Source organism: Typopeltis vanoorti, chromosome 4 (genome assembly GCF_054136105.1).
Source record: "Typopeltis vanoorti isolate ZY-2024b chromosome 4, IOZ_Tvanoo_1.0, whole genome shotgun sequence".
Lineage (NCBI taxonomy): Eukaryota > Metazoa > Arthropoda > Arachnida > Uropygi > Thelyphonidae > Typopeltis > Typopeltis vanoorti.
The window spans coordinates 165,364,232-165,388,208 of NC_143552.1; the positions used below are offsets into that span (position 1 = coordinate 165,364,232).

At 34.6% G+C, this 23,977-nt stretch overlaps 1 protein-coding gene across 1 annotated transcript in view; it reads left to right on the forward strand.

The window, feature by feature from the left end:
- rudhira (breast carcinoma-amplified sequence 3 protein rudhira) overlaps positions 1–23,977 on the forward strand; it is a 532,797-nt gene that overhangs the window by 422,310 nt on the left and 86,510 nt on the right. Inside the window, exon 21 of the mRNA XM_090391579.1 lies at positions 17,373–17,552. Within this exon, the coding sequence (XP_090247705.1) occupies positions 17,373–17,552 (180 nt within the window). The remainder of the gene's footprint in view (positions 1–17,372; positions 17,553–23,977) is intronic.

Genomic DNA, 23,977 nt, shown 5'->3' on the forward strand with positions numbered 1-23,977 from the left:
AAGCTTGGTGAAGAACAAACTGGATTCCAGCCAAATAGAGGCTGTCAGGGATCAGATCTTCACTATATGACAAATAGTGGAGAAATCATGGGAATATAACAAAGATCTCTATATGAGTTTTGTAGATCTGGAAAAGGCATATGATAAGGTGCCGCGAGAGAAGCTATTCAATACGCTATAGTTATATGGTGTCAATAGAGCATTATATCAAGCAATACTTAGTCTTTATTTGAGTTGTAAGTTAGCAATTAGAATTGAAGGAAGTACAGGAAGATGGTTTAATGTTAAATCTGGTGTGAAACAATGCTGTACATTATCCCCTCTGTTATTCATTATCCATATGGATCAAATTATGAAGGAAAGTGGTATTAAACATGATATCAAAATTGGAGATGTTAATGTCAGCTCTTTGCTTTATGCGAACCATGTTATACTTCTAAATAAACCCGCTACAAGTCTGCAAGATTCTCTGACTAAATTGAATAACTGTTGTAATAGATATGGTATGAAGGTCAGTAATAAAAAGACAAAGACAATGAAAATAGGCAGAATCGTTGAAAATGTCAACTACATTGTGAACGGAGAACCTGTGGAACAAGTAAAACATTTCACCTACTTAGGCACAATTTTTAGTGAAGATGGTAAATTAAATATGGAAATGAACAACAGAATCAATAAAGCTAGTATAGTAGGAAGTCAATTGGATAAATTCATATGGAATAAGAGAGAAATTAGTCAGAACTCTAAATTAGCTATATACAAGACAGTGTTCAAACCAGTTTTGACTAATGGATCTGAGAGCTGGGTCAGAAGTAAAACACTTGACCAAAGACTAGAGACTGCAGATATGAGAGTCCTGAGAAAGATTAGAGGCATGAACAGATGGCATCAATGGCAATATCATATTAAAAACGAGGATATTAGGAAAGAACTTGCCATTGTCAGCATCTAGGAATGCGTTAGCAGAGCTAATCTCAGGTGGTATGATCACTTAAACAGAATGGGCGAGTAAAGATCGGCAAAACAAGTTTGTTCTCTGCCAGGTTGGCAGGAAAACGACTCAGAGGAAGACCAAGATATAGGTTGATTGATATGGTACAAAGTACCTTAGACGATAGAAGTATAAGATTTGATAATGTTGGAGTTTTGACAAGTAACAGACTAATCTTGAGGAAAATTGTAGATAGGAAGTTAGTAATGATGTAAATTTTTTATGTAGTACTATCATATCCTGTACACCCCTTGAGGGTACATGGCAGGAATTTGATGATGATGATTATTTCATATGAAGATGAAAAAAACATAAAAATGAAAATACAATAAATTAATGATACCAAGAAATTATGTACTTAGTTTAATCCTTTATCTAAGTGTAAGCAAACAAGTTTGTACCTGAACTATTTTCAGGACTTGGGCAACTTGTATAAAGAAGCTCCCACTGATGAGACCTCAATAGAGATCGAAACTGGTCTGGGTAGTGATCCCTCCCATAATGCATAGCATTATACATCTCTGCAAGGAGATGTGCTTTGCATTATGGGATACTAAGGCAAGTGATGTGAAGTTATTAGTGTCTTTATGTGAGTTGCCTCAGTCCTCAAAATAGTTCAGGTGCAAACTTGTTTGCTTACACGTGGGTAAAGGATTAAACGAATTATATAATTTCTTTGTATCTTTAATTTTTAGTATAACCAAGTGGAAAACTTCCAACAACTTTCTCTAATGAAAATTACAAAATATCTAAAAATAACAGGTGTGGTAAATTCTGTGCTTAAATGCAATCTGGTACAAAAGCAGACTTGACTAAACAGTTTATAATATGCTATCTTTATTAATGCTGCTATATGGAACTGAAATTTGGATAATAAAAAGACAAGCAAAGATTAATAGCAGCTGAAATGAAATTTATGAGGAATACAGCACAATATAACCTATTTGATCATAAAAGAAAGGGAGAAATAACAAAAGAATTAATCCAATAATAGAGAAAATAAAGAAATATAAATACAATTGGATGTGGCATGTTAAAATATTGCAGACAGAAAGACTACCCAAACAAGTTCTTTGTTATAAGCCATCAGTAAAAAGAAAAACCAGTCGTCCATTGAAGATACTTACTGATGGCTTCTGAGGCAGGCAATAATAGGCCTAAATCCTTGAAGTGCTTGATGATGATGATGATCAATACTATTAGTCATACTAGTGTTTCACAGTATTAACAACACCAACAAATAAAAACATTAACTTAATTTATTGAAACTTACCAATATTTTTCTGGTTTTCTAACCAGCATCTTCATAGCTTAAGTAAAAATTATTATTGTTATACAGTATCTCCATGGAGTCCAGAGAGGAGACTCATCATGGGAGACCCAAATTAACTATTATACACACAAAACTTATACTTTTCCTTAAGTTCATTCAACATCAGGGAACTTGCAACTAATTCTGGTAATCCATTCCACTCATTCACCACTCTCTGTGCACCTCTACTAATCATACTCTTACAAAACTTCTGCAGATGGTCCATAGTTCTCTATTTGTCATATATTGAAAAATTTCCTTTCTATCAGTTTTATAAAACCCCTTTTAATATCTTAGAAATTTCTATCATGTCTCCTCCTCTTTCTGTCTATCAACTAACTTGGTAACTCACAAACCTTTAACCTATCCTCATAGGGAGCATTCCACAGACCTGTCACCTGCTTAGTCACTTATCTCTGAATGTTCTCTACCACCTCCTAGTTGTCAGAAACCTAGGTGATCAAATTTTGCACAGTAGTCAAGATGTGGCCAAATCATAGACTTATAAAGAAGGATAATAACTTGTTTAAGTTAAGGGATATTACATCCCATATAGTTTCTTAGCCGAATAAGAAACTCAGAGTTTCATGCCAAATATAGTAAAAACTATATATAAAGTTCGGCGATTCCAAGCGTAAGCAAATACCTGGATACTGCAGCACTGATCCCAAAGGGTAGTGCAAGCTGGGGCAACTCGTGGTAGAGGTGGAGCGAGCTCCGATCACTATTCTTGATATTTGCCCATAATGTGAGCTTAGCTCCTAGGAACTGTATTTTTGTTCACATTATGAGAGAAGGTCACTACCCAGACCGGTTTTGGCTCTTCACATATCTAATAAAGGATAATAACTTCCTAATCTTTACTTGTTAGTCTGTTTTTCAACATCCAAGCAATCCTTAGAGCTATTTTACCAACTTTTGCAATATGCCCTCTGAGCTTCAATACTCTGCCCACCATTATCACCAACGCCTCATCATTTTTTCCTGCAATCCACTACCATCATTATGATAAACCATATGCAACCCTTTCAACCCAAAGTGCATAACCATACATTTTACAACATTATATTGATAATCATGATCCTTTGCCCACAGTGCTAGGTTATTTAAATAATCCTGCACCTTTATCAACTATTGCTCTCCCCAGTTTTGCATCATCAGCAAACAACAACTGAATATAATAAAGTTAGTTTAATACTTTATCCAAGTGTAAGCAAACAAAGTTTGCGCCTGAAAATATCTTCAGGACTGAGGTAAGGTAGTGCAACACCAGGCAACTCTGAGCAAAGGTGAACCAAGCTCTCATCAGTCCTTGTCTCAGTATCTCCCATAATGCAAAGCACATCTCCTTGCAGACATGTATATACTGTCTTAATGCCTATACATGTATAGGCAATAAGGGAAGGGCCAGACCTGTTTCTACTGACGAGACCTCAATAAAGGTCTCGTCAGTGGGAGGCAGACCCAAACGTGGAGATACTAAGGCAGAAGCAATAGGAGAGGTCATTTATGAATATATCATTAAATCTTTCATTGTATCATTGATATACAAATTAAAGAGTAATGGCCCTAATGCAGAACCCTGAGATACTCCACTAATCACCCTCATTCTCCTAGATTCTGTTCCATTATATACTACTCTCTGATATCTATCTGTCAGCCACCCCTCCATTATTATGGTCTGGATAATAATTGTGACAAGCACAAGGCATTCAACTAAAGCATCATTGGAAACAATTCAGATGTAACTGAAACAAAACTAATATCCTAAAAAGGGCCAGATGACTATAAAGTTAATTTAATGAGGTCTGATTATCTGACTTACAAAAATTACAAAATACCTAAAAATAACATCTGAGGCCTAAAATCTTCATTGAAAACCTAATATTAAGTTTTATCTGGGACTTTGCAGTGGTTTGTTATTATAAGCTTGCTATAGTTAGTCAACTGTAGTACATGATTCTCTGTGGTCAACTGGAGAAAAAACACTGCCCCTACCATTGGGGGTTAGTTCTAGGAATAAATTTCCTCAAAAGTATGACATTTATTAGAAAATAAAAAATGGAATAAAAAGTTTTCTTTTAGGTCCACTCTAGCAATGAATTTTCAGTGAGTCTCTTAAAAACATGATTGTCCTCTCTCCAGTGCTTCACTCAGAACCATAAACTCTCTGGAAGAGAAAATATTGCAAGTTTCCAACTGTCACATAATATTTTAAGCTTGGAACTATATAAATGCTAAAATTGGAAATCTTTATCTTTTATTTTATATTTATCCAAAATTATTTATGGAAAAAATTTATAATTTTCATTTAATTTCCACAGCAAAATTTTACTGTGCTATTAGTTGTTCATCCCTTTTTACCAATTACAAATCTTCATTATATTATCTTATAATGACAAAAGCATGAATGTGTGTAATTTGAATCATGAACCTTCAAGACTATATTTTGTTTTCTTTCCGTAGTCAATTTGGAATGTTTTCAAAAATGTTTTTGAAAGTCATTTGTTTGTTCTAACTGAATCTGAAATTCCAGTTAATGCAAAAGTGATCCTAAGGAAAAATTCACTTTTGTTTGGTAATGAAAGGTATAGAAGAGCAAATGAATATTGTGTATCTTTTTTTATGTTTCAACAGGTAGATGAAGTTATTTATGGAAAAAATTGATAATTTACATTTATCATGACTTCCCATGACTGGAAAGGTGGAAGCAATGGCACTTTTTTTTTTTTTTTAAATCTTACATAAATGCTACGATGGGTTAGACAGAAAAGTAAAACTCTTTTATGAATGCATGAATCGTATAACATCTTTTATTTCCCAAAGACAGAGCTCTTTTAGTCCTGTTTAACTTTTTAAAGACAGATGGTAGACAGTCTCTATTCTTTAAGCCTTCACTGATTGATAGTTAGCCTAGACTGTATGTGAATCAGATCTTTTCAGGAGAGAGAGAGAGAGAGAGAGAGAGAGAGAGAAAAGTGTGGGAAACAACTGCTGTCATCTCATGGTAGCAAATCCTAACACTCATATCTGTAAATAATGGGAGTTCTGTGGTTGATGTTTTGTAATATTGTGGAGTTAAAGAAAACAAGTTTCTGGGAGAAAAACTTTACTTTTTTTAATAGTTTTATAATATAATTTATAATATATAATAATTTTAATAGTTTATATTGTAAGATTATAGTGAGGCATGTGACATCACTACGAACCACAACAGTGTCAGCCAAAACATCATCATTGCTTAAAGAATTCAGTATGGGGGGAGGGGGGGGGGTATGAGATGTAGTATATGTGAAATGCACCTGTAATCAATAGTGAATGATTGTAGGTTTCAGAGTGGTGAGAGAATTGGTTGGGAGTGTTTTAAGTGGGTGCCAGAAGTGTGGGCTGTGTGAAAAGAGAGCGAGAGAGACCAAAGTGGCAAATGCTGCTGACAATAGGCTTGAAAATGTGTCAGCACTAGTGTATATAGGAAGGAGGGGTGAGCATCAGTGAACAAAATATGAATGATAATGTGAAAGTTGTAGTGAAAGATCAGAAGAATGATGGCGTGTTGTTATGAGAGAGAGAGAGCATGCCTATGTAGAGTCTTTCGCAGGACAAAGCATGAGGTTATGCAAGATTGGAGACAGAACGACGTGGTGAGTGATGCAGCACATGGGAGCAAAGAGAAAAGAATATATGATAAAGGCAGAGTGAGAGGAGAGTATTTATGGTGATTCTATGATAAGAGGGTACTTGATGAGGTTGCAACAAAATCATGAATGATTTTGTTGCAACCTCATCTAAGAATGTAGCTCTTAGAATGTAGTATGGAGTTGAGAGAAGATATGAAAGAGTTTTCTTTCAATAACAGAAAAGAAGGGTAGCTGATGGACAGATATGAAAAAAAAAAAGGTATATGGAGGAGCAGAGTCCAGGAGAAGACTAGCAACTAGGTGCTGCAGGGCTCTGTACTTGGACCACTACGTTTAAATTTGTACATAAATGATATAGGAAATAATTTTAATGCAATATTTAGTTGTTTCTTGATGATGCAAAGTTGAGTGGAGTAATAGTTAATCAAGGTAATGTAGAGAGTTTGCAGGATGATTTAAATAGGTTGACAGTATGGGCAACATAATAGATGTCAATTTAATGTGGAAAAATATAAAGTTATACATTTTGAGATACAAAGATTACAAGCTGTATACCACATTGAGGGAACTGTACTGCAGGAAATTGAAGAGGCCAAGGATTTTGGCATAGTAGTAGATAGAGAGTTGAAGTTTAGAGGACATATTGCTCACAGATTACTTGGTTTTTGAAGAATACACTAACACACAGAGATAAGGGAGTTATCATTCTTCTTTATATATCCGCATTTGATATATCTGCATCTGGATTACTGTGCTGAGGTCTGGTCACCTGAGTTTCTGGGAAATGAGGAAGTGGTGGAAAGGATCCAGAGGTAAGTGACCAAGATGGTTAGTGGTCTGTGAAATGCTTCCTGAGGATAGATTATTATTATTGTTATTATTCGTGACACCTCCAAGGAGTCAGAAGACTCATCGCTGGAGGACAACTATTGTACAACTCTCAGTCTCCACCACTACACCAAACTTCGACTACCAATCATCAACATCAGCGCCATCTACTGGCCACCACCGCCACCACAGCAAGTATTTTTTGTCTGTAAATTGCGTGTGTTCTGAAGGGCCAATTTGTCTGTATGAGGGATGAAAAACCAGAGTTTCCGGGAGAAAAAACACTGCTACCTCCGTATGAGATCAGCTAACTCACCTTCGATTGAAAAAGACCATATAAAGATTCCTCCCATCATCACAAGAATCGCTTAATTATTATGGAGATACCAGTAATTATTATTATGGGTATCTCCATGGAGTCAGTAAACTCATCGTGGGAGACCCAAACTATCAAAACAATGTCTATCATATCTAGAGTAATTATTTGGACAGTAGATCTATGCCTTCCTAGCTTGAGCCTTGTACTGCTCATGGGTGTACTGATTGCCTTTCTCCTTGTAAATTCTCCATAACATTTTCTTTTTTTGCAGATCAAGCTTGATACTACTACTCGTCCATCTAACGCCTACCTTGTTTGTCTTCTTGACTGTGGGACACAATCTGATATTGCCTTCCTCAGATACCCGCTGATTTTATCCCATGCACTGCTAACATCTTTCCCCTGCAATATGTTCTGCCATGAGATGGCTGTAAGTTCACTCCGAAGCTTGTTATAATTGCCTAACCTGTAGTTCTGTATATATCCCTTCTTAAGAGAGAAATCCACAAATTTTGCAACCTCTCAAGTCAATACCACATGATCATTTCACCAATTGGAAGTAACGAGGACACCTTACTTATACATATATCCTCTGAACCAATGACCAGGTCCAACACTCTCACACCACGTGTCCCTTCAGTTATGTGCTGTTTCAAGTAATTATCTCATAGAAGATGTATGAATTCAATTTCCTTTTTGCCACATGATATTTCCTCCTTCCAATCGATATCACCATAATTAAAATCCCCCATAATAATCACTAACCCTGCACTCATTGCATTAATTTGCTGATGCATGAATTCAATATCACTCCCTATACCCCCCCTGGCCTATAGCAGCAACCAACTGTATATTTGATTGTGTTGGTCACTATTTCACACCAGACCACCTCAGATGTACTATCATTCACATGTCTGTCATCTTGATATACTATTTTCTTTGGCTGCAACTCATCAGCTGTCATCAACAGTACTCCTCTGTCTGTTCTATCTTCTCTATCCTCCCTGAGAAGATACCCATCGCATTCAATTCCAGTGACCACATCTTCTGCTGACAGCCAAGTTTCTCTAATGCCTACAACTTTTGGTTAGATTGCACTGACTAATGCCAAAAATGCCAAAAATTCCCTCTTATTTCGAATGCTAATTGCATTTGTATACAAAAATTGCAGATTCCCTTTGGTTCTTGTGCCAGCTTTACAACTGATATACATATCACTAATTTCCATAGTCCCTTGCCGATTTTTATCCCCTCTATTTTGCAATTTATTCTGTGAATAAGGATCAACAATTATACAATCACTGCTTAAGTTTCTCCCTCTTATGCTCAACCTTTTCAATTTTAGTTTCCCTGCCCACTGACTAATGCCAAATTTTTGGCAATAGTCAGTGAAAAATGAAAAGTGAAGATCACTTTTCATTTTCTTGAACTCCTGCCAAAGTTCATCTGCTATAGTCCTGACATCTGCTTCCATGCCTAATCGCTCCAGCCTATCCCAACACTTCTCACATATGGCGACGTTTTCTTTCTTGTCATTTGGGCCAAACAGTCCACAGATCCTTCACATTCCTCGGTGCATATATATAACAGCTTCCGCAATGCACCCACTGCGAAAAATCCAATGCAGAGCCTGATTTTCGTAGAGAAGTTCTGCGAGTCGCTAACGTACGTTTCTTGTTGGACGCCATCTTTAGTCGCTGAAGTAGTGAAACAAACAGCAGCGAAAACACAATATATACAACAGAATTTCAAACAATAATACTACTGAAGGACACTTGTATCTAACTGAAGCACAACTGCAGCAGAATTTGAGACAAAAAGGCACACTATACTTTAATTTAAAAACACGTTTTCCAGCACAATTCAACACGGCCGCCACAGTCACTAACGACACTAGTGCCATCCTCTATTGAGGGTTTGTGGGTAGCAAAAGTTGTTGATAGGTAATAAAGGTTAGATATGATGGAAACATTTAAGGTTCTTAAAGGGATTTAATAATTTATTTATTTATTCATTCATGTGGAGTTCCCCCATGTTCCTCCACTGCCCCTTGGGACTGGTTGACCCCTCCTAGTGAGGGATAAAGTATGTATTAGATCCACGTGTGTTCACGGGCAGGTCTGCCTGTTCTGAGGGATGAAAAACCTGAGTTTCCAGGCAAAAAAAACGCTCTACCTCTGTGTGAGACTGGCTAACCTTTAGTTGAAAGAGACCATATGAAGGTTCCTCATGTCATGTATGGGAATTGAACCCAGGTCTTTCTGACCAAATAGCTTTGTCTATACTGACTGATGGAGGCACTATGGAGGCTCCTTAAAGCAATCATGCAGAGCAAATGTTTCAACACTTGGCTAGAGGTGATATAACAAGAGGTCATCCCTGGAATTTGTTAAGAGTGTTGTTAGCAAGGGCATGAGGACTAGATTTTTAACTTGGAGAGTGGTGAATGAATAGAATGAGTTGCCTGAATCATTTGTGGGTAGCTGCTCTCAAAAATCAGCTTAATTTGAATAAATATTGTTGTATAAAACTTCCCAAAATATGAGAAACAGTAATACTTTGAGTTCCGTTTACATACTATGCCAACAGGTGCCCACGGAGGGTGCTCCACCCAGTTAGGACTCTTTCATCTTTCATCCAATAATAAATTTAGTTTAATCCTTTATCCAAATGTGAGCAAACAAAGTTTGCACCTGAAAATATTTTCAGGACTGGGGTAAGGTAGTACAACACCGGGCAACTCGTAGCAAAGGTGGACCAAGCTAACACCACTCCTATCTCAGTATCGCCCATAATGCAAAACACATCTCCTTGAGGATATGTATAATGTTACGCATTAAGGGAAGGGCCACTACCCAGAATAGTTTCGACCTTTATTGAGGTCGCTTCAGTGGGAGCCAGGCCCAGAAGTGGAGATATTAGGCAAAAGCATTGGCGAGGTCATCTTTACCTATAGGAGTTGCCAAAAGGTGTGCCACCCTTTTATTAAATTACTCTGGATTTAGAGAATGATGTTGAAAGTTTATTTTTCACTTGGTTAGACTATAATAAATTTAGTTTAATCCTTTATCCAAGTGTGAGCAAACAAAGTTTGCACCTGAAAATATCTTCAGGACTACAAGGTAAGGTAGTACAACACTAGGCAACTCTTAGCAAAGGTGGACCAAGCTAACACCACTCCTATCTCAGTATCTCCCATAATGCAAAACACATCTCCTTGCAGATATGTATAATGTATGGATCCCACTGAAGAGACCTCAATAAAGGTCGAAACTAGTCTGGGTAGTGGCCCTCCCCTTAATGCATAACATTATACATATCCGCAAGGAGTATGGAATAATGTTTTGCATTATGGGAGATACCGAGATAGGAGTGGTGTTAGCTTGGTCCACCTTTGCTAAGAGTTGCCTGGTGTTGTACTACCTTACCTTGTAGTCCTGAAGATATTTTCAGGTGCAAACTTTGTTTGCTCACACTTGGATAAAGGATTAAACTAAATTTATTATAGTCTAACCAAGTGAAAAATAAACTTTCAACATCTTTCATCCAATGTTTCACTTCATCTTGTGTTGCCTTTCTGTGTGCATGTGTGTGTGTGTTACAAGTTCTCATATTGTATTCTGACACTGATGTGTCTTAGTGACCAAAATGAAATATTGGAAGAATTAAATATTATTTTTTTATCTTTTCTCAGATTGACTCTATCAGCAAAGGGTTATGGTTGTATGTCTAATGTGGCAAAGCTTAATATTAAGGTACTTCGGAATCAGATTATAAGCGCTGTATCACATTGGTGGAATACTGCAAGAAATTGATTGATTGAGGCTAGCAATTTGGGAGCGGTGGTGAATAGAGATTTGATCTTCAGAGGATAACTAACAGAAGTGGGCAACAAGGCTCAAAGGATCACTGGGATGTCGAAGAACACACTGACATGCAATGATAATCAGGTTATTATTCCTCTTTATTTATAAGGTTTTGATGTAACTGCATCTGGACTGTGTATAGATTTGCTTGGTTTGGGTTTCTTGGGGAATATGGAAATGCTGGAGAATTATTCCAAGTTGAGTGATCATAATGGTGAGCTAGGTCTGTGGAATGGACCCTGTGAGGGTTTGCAGGTTGTAAAGTTTAGTTGATAGGTGATAAATAGAAACATAAGTTATTAAAAGAGTTTATAGAGTAGATGCTGAAGAAATGTGTCAGTATATGATAGGCAAGGACAGAATAAGAGGTGTAGAGTTGGAAGTGGTGAATACTATGAGTATGGTAAAAAAAAAGTACATGAGAATTATAGATATCTCTGGCAACCAATATTATTCACATTGGTTGCCAGAAATAATTAACATATGAAGTCTCAGAAGCTGCAGGAGAATGTGATCTGCAACAATCAAAACAGGTACTTTATAATAGTATTCATTTATAGTGATTATATGTATATTCTTTTGTATTTCTTGTGAATAATTTTATATTGTTTCAAATCATCATTCCTAAATTTGCGATTAAAAATGGTTCAGTTTAAACCAGAATTAAGATGACATGACACATTTTTTAAGAGATTCTAAATACTTAATTTCATTAAATTTTAATTCTGTTCAAGGGCTCAAATGTGATATTTTGTCCCATTTGAGCCCTTGCAGATGGTCTCTTATACATCAAAAGAGAGTTGACTTGCCATGTTTTTTGCAGATATTCCAAATTTATAGTGATTTCTCATTGATTCCTCATTTATAGTGATTATATGTATATTCTTCTGTATTTCTTGTGAATAATTTTATATTGTTTCAAATCATCATTCCTAAATTTGCAATTAAAAATGGTTCAGTTTAAACCAGAATTAAGATGACATGACACATTTTTTAAGAGATTCTAAATACTTAATTTCATTAAATTTTAATTCTGTTCAAGGGCTCAAATGGGATATTTTGTCCCATTTGAGCCCTTGCAGATGGTCTCTTATACATCAAAAGAGAGTTGACTTGCCATGTTTTTTGCAGATATTCCAAATGCCACATTTTATCACCAGAATTCATCCACCAAGGCCTAGAGTTATATGCACAGTGTTGTAACTAGTTTTTCATTGGCTCTGTACAAGATTTTATTTCCCCCCCCCCTTTGAAAAATAAACAAATATATAAATATGATTGAAATAGAAATTTTGTTTATAAAAATAATATATATTTATGAATCGGTCCCCATGGTAGCAAAATTTAAAATTTGAAAATGAAAATATAATGCTGATATTTATTTATTATTTTTTTTTTGATATCCCATTTCAGGGTCCCCTTCATCCTGGGCCTGTGCACCCATTGTAGCTGCCTAGTTACAGCACTAGCTGGTAGAGCCTCTGCTACTAATGGCACAGCAAAAAGTTACACAAGTTTGAGCGATGTTAGTAGTTAGAAGGGGATCAATCGTTCGACGCTGTTGGCACACTCTCCTTCAATGAGTCTTTGGACTCCCTGGATGTGTTACATAATAATAATAATAATAATAATTAGCAGGGTGGACAAACATATCAATCCGATAGGTGCATTACGTGGTTTATGAAATGCTTCTGAGCAACAGTTTTCTTTCTGGAAAGACTGATTCACTTGAATAATTCTCACGTCCAGAAGCACAATCTTTAGCATAAAACAACATTAAGTATTTTATTTAGTCAGTCCTTCAACCTTCTCTCCCCCCCCCCCCCCCACCAAGACCGCAGTGCAGCTACTGCTGAATTTTTTATAAAGAGTAAGAGATAGGTGTTGAAAGTTTTTCCACTTGGTGATACTATCAATTAAAGATACCAAGAAGTTATATTCTTGGTTTAATTCTTTATTCAAGTGTAAGCAAACAAAGTTTACACGTGAAGTCACTTCAAGACTGGGCTACTTGTATGTAGAAGCTAATGATTTCACATAATGCAATGCACATATCCTTACAGAGATGTATAATACAAAGCATTATGCATCTCTATAATGGGAAAGGCCACTTCAAGACTTCAATAAAGATTAAAACCAGTCTGGGAAGTGGCCCTTCCCATAATGCAAAGCATTATATATGTGTGTAAGGATTATGTGCATTACATTATGGGATACTAAGGCAATTGATGCAAACTTTGCTTACACTTAGATAAAGGATTAAACCAACAATATAACTTCTTGTTGGCATCTTTAATTTATAGTATCACCAAGTGGAAAAACTCTCAACATCTATCTCTAATCCAGAGTATTAAGTTATAAGGTGTGACACCTTTTGACTACTTTTATATGGAAATATGACTTCTGCATTACTTCAACCTTAGTATTATTACTTCTGGGTTTGGTTCCCCCTGATGTGACCTCAATAAATGTCAAAACTGGTCAGGGATGTGGCCCTTCCCATAGTGTAAAGCATTAAACATTTCCGTAAGTATACGTGTATTGCATTATGGGAGACTAAGGCAATTGATGTGAAGGCATTAGAGTCTATATGCAAGTAGCTCAGTTGTGAAATGACTTCACGTGCAAACTGTTTGCTTACACTTGGATAAAGGATTAATCCAAGAATACATTCCCTGGTAAAAAGTATCCAATCAATGACTCTAATGCTAACATTGTATATATATATTAGGGTTTATTTTTCCTCAATACATAAATTTTGTTGAAATTGAAAAGTTATAAATATGCCATACAATTAATAAAGAAATAAAATTTATTACAAAAAATATTTTGTAGTTTTAATCAGAAATTAGGTGAATAGAAATCAAACACTGAAGAAAAAAAGTGTGCAATCGTTCTTTTATCAGGAAATATATATCCAACCACTAACTCAGTATTTTGTTATTCCTCCTATAGCCCAAATGATGAGTTTCATGGCATGGACCCAATAAAGTTTTGACACTCAGTTGGCAACATTTCACTCTAGCTTTCCATGATTGCTTGACATAATTTGACAACATTTGCAGGCCTTTTGGTGTCAGTTTTTCATTTTAAAATATTCCAAACATTTTTGATCTGATTAAGGTCTGGATATTCGAAGGTGAAGTTAATTTTACTTGAAGTGTTTCCATTGTTTTGAAGATAGTTCTTGATTCATTTGCTGCGGTGGCAAGATGCATTATCATCTTGAAAAATGAAGTCATTGGAATCCTGGAACCATTTTTTGATGCTAAACCAAAAATTACTCTAAAATTTCTTTGGAGTTGACTGTGCGTAACATGATACATAATTTTCAACATGATTTATTTTTTCACAGTATTAACAACACCACACAATTGTATCAAAGAGATGTTTTATTAGCTGCTTATATTTCGCTGGATTTCAACTCAGCATCATCAGAGCACAACACACTTGTACACATGACAGTAAGTGAGTGAAACAATAAAATTGCTGTGGACAAAAGATCTAAAGTCCTATTTTTGGTGCCCTCTAATGGGGAAAAAAAAAAAACTATGCAGGACTTGATAAAATTGTATGGTGTTGTTAATACCATTAAAAAATAAATCATGAATAACCATCAACACCTAAGCTTATCTGTTAGATTAATTTTCAACACCTTGTGATGTTATGCAACCTCAAATGGTAAATGTGGCATCTGAAAATTTAACCTTGATATTAATGCATGCATCTAAGAACTTTTCACCAACTCTTCTATATACAAAGATACTGTTATTATCACCGATTCCAAGACAAATCATCAAATTCTCAATTTACATGATCTTTACACCATTGGAAATGTATTTTTTTTGTGTTGCTTTGTCAAAAAAAAAGGTTTCGTTTTAGCTTTGCAAAAGCGAAATCCTTGACCATTCAGCCAGTTTTGTACCGTGCTGTCACTTACCTTCACTCTGTAGTTCAACCATGCTGCATTAAGTTGTTTGTATGTTGAACGTCACATGGTCTTCACAAGTTCAGCCAGTTTTCTGTGCTGTCTGCCTGAAGTGGTTCGTGGACATCCACTTTGAGGCATGCTTTTCACACTATTAGCCAAATGATATTTTTTTTTCCAAATATCGCATGCAGTACTTTAAGCGCATTTTAGTAATCTAGCTACCTGTCTCTGAGATATGCCATCTTTCAGATATTCAATCATTCCATTTTTCTAATTTCTTGAAGTTTCTTTCACAGGAGCCATCCTTTAATGCTGTAGATAGAATTCAGATTTTGCAATCACAATTCTGCTCCTTATAAACATTTTCTTTATGCTTTACACATACAATTGCACAAACAAAACTTGTTTGTTTCCTCAGCAATCGCCTACTTTTTTGCAACTGTCAGCTTGATCGGACACTTTTTTCCAACACAGATAATTTATTTTCTTTAAATCTTTGAAGCATACAAAAAATGTTCTTTTCTTTTTATACTTTAAAGTGAATTATTTCATTTCTTGCATGCTAAAATATTTATATGTCAAACTTTTCAAGAAATATACGGTGTATATTTTCAGTCATTGTAGTGATAACCACATTGATCAGATACTTTTTGCCAGGGGTTGTATAACTTCTTGGCATCTTTAATTTATATTAAGAGATAGGACTACTAAGCTTGATATGCAACTTCCTTTTATATTAGACTAAAAGAAAAATAATAGTTTGGTTGGGTTTTCCTAAATTTTGGAGACACTGCCAGATCCTTGCACTTGTATGTTTTAGCTAAATAATAAAAGCTAAGGCCACCACATTTATCTTGCAGCCACCTGCCATCGTAAATTGAAGTATAGATTGAAGTACTGATTTGACTTAAATTGTAAAACCAAGAAAGCTTAATTTAGCACCAGATAAATTTTTTTTGCATAATGATATTTAACTATATGCTTTAGTTTCTGATTTTGAAACTGAACTTCGTAAAATTTCTACTCTCCTGTCATTAATTCTTTTCACTATTCACAATCCAAATTCTGAGTGGCTTTCGGTAGCCAGTCTTCTAGCCTGGTCGGATGGGGATAGGTCCTATGCTCTCCAGCTAACAGGCTGTGGGCTCAGATCCCACTTTGGGCATGATGTTTGTGAATATCTTTAGAGATGAATTTCATTTGTCAGTGTGAGAGATAAAATTCATTTTTTGTGGGATTCACATAAAAAATAAAACAACAAAAAATACACATGCAAATATTAGACAAAACTCCCCTTACCTAAGATATGATTTTGTTTGATGTCTGTCGCTGGTACAGTTCATTGATATTGCTTTAGTGCTGGGTAGGTTAAGTAAGTTAAAAATAAATGCATTTACATTCAGTTTGGCAGTTGAACAGTTTCAAGACTTGGAGTTTAATATAATCCACTGCTAAATGAATTTTGCTATAGTTGAATCTCTCATTGTATGTAATATTAAGCTAAAAATTGTCTTGCTGCTGTGGGCTTCATTCAGGACTTTTAGTCATTTATTATTGCACATCATGATAATGGCATTTACTTTAATGAGCATCTGCTGTATTTTATACATTTGTTACTAGGTGTAGTTTTATTATGACTAATTTTGTATATATTTCAAAGGGATACAGGATACTGTTATAGTCCAGTATGGATTTGTTATTACTGTAGTCATATCAATGATGAATTCTTAATTAATTTCTTTTTGGAGGGAGGGGATAAGCTAGGGGAAAGATATAAAATCTCAACTTTAAATTTTCTTCTGTTTCATTTATATTCTGTTTGAAAAACTGTTTGCATGAAAATGAACTCAATAATCAAGTTGCTGAAAGTAGGTCTCTCACATTGACTGAAATCTCATGTTCAGTACACTGTCTGTTTTTCCTATTGGTTATGTCATTTATTTCATGTTTTTATTATTGGTGGGAAATACACAAGGAGGTGTGTATTAAGCTCAGAATTTCCAAAGTATTGCATCAGAAATTTCATTTCAAAAATTATGTGATTCTTTTGAAGTTTATTAAAAACAGCAACAGAATCTTTCCTGTACTCCTGATAAGCAACAATTTAGTCATGGTGACCATGACTTGGTGAGAAGCTTGATGTGTTGATATGGGTTATTTTCTTATTTTTACAGTTGTTATATTTTTATTAAAAGGAGCATAAATATAAAATGAACCTTGTTTTATCAAGAAAGTATGAGAAGAGGATATCATATCCTTAATTTGGAAATAAGAGAAGAGGATACTGTATTTGAATCTAAGCCTCATCTGAATTCCCTCCTATCATTCTTCATTCTGCGAAGCCTTACATAGGCAAGTGTCTTGTAGATTTGAAAATGTTAAGATTCCTATTCTTCTGAAACCTTTTATGTGTTTTAATTAAACATTAAACAACATACATATTATTTTAGCATTGAAATATTTTTCTTATATAATATTTTTTTTCAGGCAGTTTTGAACAGTCACCTGGGATGTTAGAGGTGTGTGGAAATTTGGGTGATGGCTGCCCTTCAGGACAGCAGCATGCTAGAGATCATCTTGAAGATCAACTAAAAGAGAATTTAGCAGATGCAATGATAGAATGTTCATCTGAAAACAGTGGTCTTACTGGTCAGCATGATACAAGAGGTGCTTATATTAAATTGCTTCTTGTTTTCTTTTTCTTCAGATTCTGGGCTATTTGTATGTAGATTTTTGGTTAAAATCTTTTGCCATTTCCATTTGTACCATGAGAAGCAACATTCTGCACGGGGACTAAAAAACAAACTTTCTCCAGAAAATATAAATGTTCAAATATAATATTTTGGAATTATCTTATTTGATGTTCATTTTTGAAAAATCATTTTGAATCCAATCAAAGAAGACACCACAAAATTCTCTCTGCATTCAAGAAAGTAGTTGTCATATCATTGAACTGTTATCGGATCATTGTCATTGTTCATTAATAGAATAAGAAGGAGCAGATACTGAATATATCATATTGCATTTATTAAACTCTTTTGCCTTGTGCACATCCACTAAAATGTTTTTGCATAGAGGGTGAGAATGGATATTGTCCAATGAATAAACCATAACTTTGTAGAAAGTTTTTTTTATTTGGTTATGAAGTAAATTAACTTTCCAAAAACTTCTGTTTTTGTTTAATCCTTTATCCAAGTCTAAGCAAACAAAGTTTGCACACGAAGTATCTTTACAGCTAGGCTACTAGTATAGAAATTCTGTTGACTTCACATGAATTGCCTTGGTATCCCATGATGCAAAACACTTCCTTTCGGATATGTGTTGTTTTGCATCATGGAAAGGATCACTACCCAGACTGGTTTGGGGTAGTGATCCTTTATTGAAGTCTCATTAGTGGAAGCCATACCTAGAATTAATGCAGAAGTCATATTTTTCCATATACTAGTAGCAAAAAGATGTATCACCTTATTTAAAATACTCTAGATCAGAGATAATTGTGGAGAATTTTTTACTTGGTTACAAAATAAATTAAACTTTCCAAGAAATTGTATTCTTGTTTAATCCTTTATCCAAGTCAAATCAAATAAACTTTGCATGTGAAGTATTTTTACGAGTAGGCCACTTTTATAAAAGGCTATTGACTTCACATCATTTCCCTCAGTATCCAATAATGGCGTATTGATGTGAAGTCACAGCATCTATATGCAAGTAGCTTAGTCATGGAGATTATGTACTTTATTATTATTATTACATCACACCTCCAGGGAGTCCTAAGACTCATCGAGGGAGGGCATCTACTCTTCGTCTCACTACTCCACCAACCTTGATCATCTAACACCAATGCCATCTACCGCCGACTACCACCACTAGTACTTTCACAGACAATCACAAACATCCATGCCCACAGTGGGATTCAAACCCGCAACTTTTGGCTGGAGAGCGGATATGCTAACCACTCGGCCAACCAGGCCGGCAATTTTGTTTGCTTAGATCTGGACAAAGGATTAACCAAGAATAAAGTTTCTTGCCAAGTATAATTTAAATTGTAATTAATTTTGTTGATCTGCAGTTGCAATGACAAAGCTGTTAGCAGCTGCAAAGTCACTTTGGTTTATATTACAGTCTCATGGGCAAAGTGAAGTGAAAGAAAAGGATTTTAACTGAATTATATACAAATAATAATCCTATATCAGTCAAAGCCTTCATTTAATGCTTCTCTTAAGGATAAACGTTTTTTGTATAGTAAGTAGAGGAAACACTAAATTAGTTATTTATTTCATGTAAGGCAGCAGGAGATGGGGAAGTTGTCCTGGCAGGCAGGCAGGCAATGTGGATGCAGAGCCAAAAGCAAAAATCTCAGTTAAATATTGTATAATTTATTAAAACAGATACAGTACATTATTGAAGATATGGTTTCTAATTTCTTATGAAATAAAACTAACTTCTAGGAGTGATGTTTTCTTATATTGATGCAATGAATTATTTTTAAGGATGCATTATTTTGAAGAAAGAGCCCAAAAGCTTTAGCTTAGTACATGTTACTATTTAGCCAGGAAGGATAAAAATGAATACTCCTTGACAATAATGCACTAATTTGCTAAGTATTTTAAACTGAATAGGAAATTATGTTCTTAATTCTTTACCCAAGCATAAGCAAACAAATTTTTTTTAGTAGACCAATCATGAAGTATCTTCATGATTGGTCTACTTCTGTATATAGAGGCTGTTGATTTCACATCAGTTGCCAGTTGCCTCAATATCCCATAACGAACTGGGAACAGTCATTACCCAGACTGGTTTCAACCTTTATTGAGGTCTCATCAGTGGGAGCTAGACCCAGGAAGATATTAATATTAAATGAATGTAGAAGTCACATACTTTGTAACAAAAAAAAAAAAAAAAAAAATATTGAAACTATCTCTGATCCAGAACATTTTGATAATATGGTGATACACAATTTTACTACTTGTAGAAAGAAAATATGACTTCTACATTGATTTGACCTTAATATTTTCACTGGATCTAGTTCCCACTGATTAGATCACAGTAAAGTGTGAAACTTCTGACCATACTACAAGTTGAAATTTGCTCATGTGTTCATGGATGCTAACAGTGTCATGTTCCTTCCTAATGTCCTAATATTTTAAATGTGATTCTATCAACTGATGCCACCCCTTTACTCTCTTAATTTTTCTCAGATTCATATCTGTGGTTTCCCATCTTTGATGAACTGTTTTTATTTCTAACCTGACTCTTATACCCATAAGTTAAAATTGGTTGAACTCTGTCCTGTATGTTGCTAGTTTAACATTGGATCTATTTTTCACTTATTCCATATAAATTTCTTCCTTCAAATCTCTACCATACCAACTTTAATTATTCTACTGTCAGTTTCCCTATTTAATTTGCTGTCTTCACCAAAAATTATGCCTAAATAGCAGAAATATTTTACTACTACTATAGGTTCCCTATTCAGAATGAATCTGAAGTTTTCATTGTTTCTGCTGAATTTTCTTTTAATTGCTGATTTTCATCCTAAATTTGTTACAGCAATTATTCAATTAGTTAAGGAATCCTACAGACTTGTACTGGATTTAACAGTTTAAGCATAAACATCTCCAATTTTGATATCAATCTTATGCCACTTTCCTTCATAATGTAATCCATATATATGTTGAATAACAGTAGTGATAGTTGAATGATATAATCATGTAATCACAAGAAAGATATTTATTTAACCAAATATTTCGGTTTGGAAATAGCAGACCATCTTCAGTAGTATTACAAGAACAATTTAAAAAAATACAAACTAGAATACTAACAATAGATCGTTAAAATTAGAACACGGCGCGTGATGTTATATCACTAAGTATGAAACGGAATATTTTGAAGTAGAAACATGATTTTTTTTTTTTTTTTAATAGCAAATTCAATCATGTTTCTACTTCAAAATATTCCGTTTCATACTTAGTGATATAACATCACGCGGAGTGTTCTAATTTTAACGATCTATTGTTAGTATTCTAGCTTGTATTTTTTTAAACTGTTCTTGTAATACTACTGAAGATGGTCTGCTATTTCCAGACTGAAATATTTGATTAAATAAATATCTTTCTTGTGATTACGTGATTATATCATTCAGTCTTATGTTGCAAGTATCCTTGAAACAACAAGTAGTGATAGTTTACACCCTTGTCTCATACCCAATGGTACATCATACCTTTTTTCTTGTACCTCCTTTAATTCCAACTGCTGTCTTGTAACTCAAAAATGGACTAGATATTCCTTGATATAATATCTAATATACACCATACAATTTTGGATTTTGAAGTTCTAGATCTACAAAATTAAATAAAGATCCTTGTTATTTTCTCATTATTCAGCTATTTGTCTTAAAGTGAAAACATGATCTTGACACTCCTATTTGGCCTGAACTTAGCTTGTTCTTTGCCAAGCTTCCCTTCCACAATTTTTCTTCATCTCATCTGTCTCATCTCAAGTATGTTTGCATAAATCTTTCCTTGCACACTCATTCTCAGTTTTATTTCACTTTTTATAGATAGGTACTATGAGAGCTGTACTCCAATTATCTGGAATTTGACCTTTTAGCCATGCCTTCTGAATTATGCAGTGAGCCACTATAAAACTAGTACTTCAGCATTTCTGGTTACATAGCATCTACTCCAACTTATTTTCCATTTCATGTATGTGAGAGCTTTCTGTTTCAAGTATATATTCTTGACTGCATTCCTTTTGAATATTTTCTTTCACAGTTCTATCACTTCTTATTTCATTAAGCAATCTTTCAAAGTAATTACTCCAGGCATCAAGGGGTATCTTCATCTTCACTTTTCACGTCACCTTTATCATCTCTAATTCCTTTTACGTTACTCTTTCTTCCATTTCTAAGCTTTTTCAGTAGTTTCCTCCTTCCTGATATTTACTTTCTGTATTCTTACTAAAGCTTCCCATGACTTTTGTTTAGCTAGTTTTATACATTGTTTCACTTTTTTTCATATTTTTATATGTATTCCCTCATGGTACATGCTGACTTACTTGCAAGGAATTTTCGATACACTTTTTTCTCCTTTTCCATGACTGCTTTTTTAACTTCCTAAGTTACCATGGAATTTTTCTCTACTGCTGAATTTTCATCTTCTTCACATGCCTCTCTAGCTGAATCAAATCAGTGTTTTCTTCCATAGTCTACCTCCAAAGTTCAGTTCAGTTCTTGTTTTCAAACTTTTTCATTTATCCCCCCCTTTCTTATTTGCGTTCATTAGTAACATATCAAGTTATTTTCAGACTCAAATAGTTTATCCCATGATTACTCTATTTATTGAATAGGTCCGTGTTCCACTAGAATGTGCTCCTAAATAACTTTATAAGGATTGTTGTAGGACTTCATTCACTCCAAAAGCATCCTCTAAGCTTGTGTTATCACAGGAAAAGGAACAGTTAGTAGTACAGTATGGAGTATGCTGAGTAGAGTAGTAAAGTAATGGTATATGCAGAGTATTTGAAGTACATGCTTACAAAGGTGTAACACTCATTTGGTTATTCATTATTATAAATTATGGAAACACCCAACCATTTTATAATAAAATTTCAGTTTAATATAAGCCAAAATAATCACTCGATGTTTTGACCTTCATATCTGGAGTATACATATATACGCAAAGAAACAAGCTACATTACAATCTGCATGGTATGCTAAAGTAGAAACAGTAATTTGGTCAACCATTAAAACTACTGGCCTGATCTATGGGGAGAAAAAACAGCACCACTACATACATCAAAAGCTGGAGACCACCACCTATACTGTTTTGTTCTAATTTATATAAGTAATTATGTGAGAGCATGTTGCTCTCTAGCTTAATATATCTCTTAATGATTTGGTTACAAATCATAGCTTTGATGTAGTAAGGTTTCCCCCCCCCCCCACCAGAGGTCAATAGTTTTAACAGTTGACTCAATTACTGTAACTTTAACAGACCATATAGATTTTAATGTAGTTTGTTTCTTTGTATATACATGTATACTCCAGATGACAGTGATATGATGGTCAAAATGTCGAGTGATTATTTTTGTTGAAAGTTTTTCCATTTGGTTATATTATAAATTAAAGGTGCCAAAAATATATATTCTTACTTTCATCCTTTATTTAAGTGTAAGCAAACAAAGTTTGCACATGAATTAACTTCATGACAGGGCTAATGACTTGCCCTGTCATGAAGTCAATGCACAATAGGATATGTGCATTGCATCAGTTGCCTTATTATCCCATAATGTAATGCACATATCTTTATAGACATATATAATGCTGTGCATTATGAAAAGAGCCACTACCCAGACCATTTTTGACCTTTATTGAGGTCACATCAGTGGGAGCCAGATCCACAAGTGATACTAAGGTTGAAGTAATGAGGAAGTCATGTTTCCATATACAAGTAGACAAAAGGTGTCATACCTTGTTATTAAAATACTCTTGATTAGAGATAGTTGTTGAAAGTTTTTCCACTTGGTTATATTATAAATTAAAGATGCCAAGAAATTATATTTTTGGTCTAAACCAGTCTGGATAGTGGCCCTTCCCATAATGCATAGCATTATACATGTCTGTAAGAATATGCACATTGCATTATGGGATACTAAGGCAATTGATGTGAAATCATTAACCTCTATACGATTTGCCCTGTCATGAAGTTAATTCATTTTCAAACTTTGTTTGCTTACACTTGGATATAAAGGATGAAACCAAGAATATAATTTCTTGGCATCTTTAATTTATGAGTGATTATTTTGGTTTATATTAAAATGAAGTTTTAAAATAACATGGTAGTTGTTTCCATAATTTATAATAATGAATGCTGATCACTGTGTAACTATGAAGGAAAGGATATACTCATTTGGTTAACATCCTAATGTTGTTATTGTAAGTGGGCTTAATGTTATAATATACGTTCTCATAGCTTGCTTCAAATACAGATCTTCTGATCATCTCTGATCACTGTGTAACTATGAAAGGTGATTAACTTTGAAACACAAGATAATCTTGATATTTTGCTCAAGTGTACTAATACTTTTGTAGT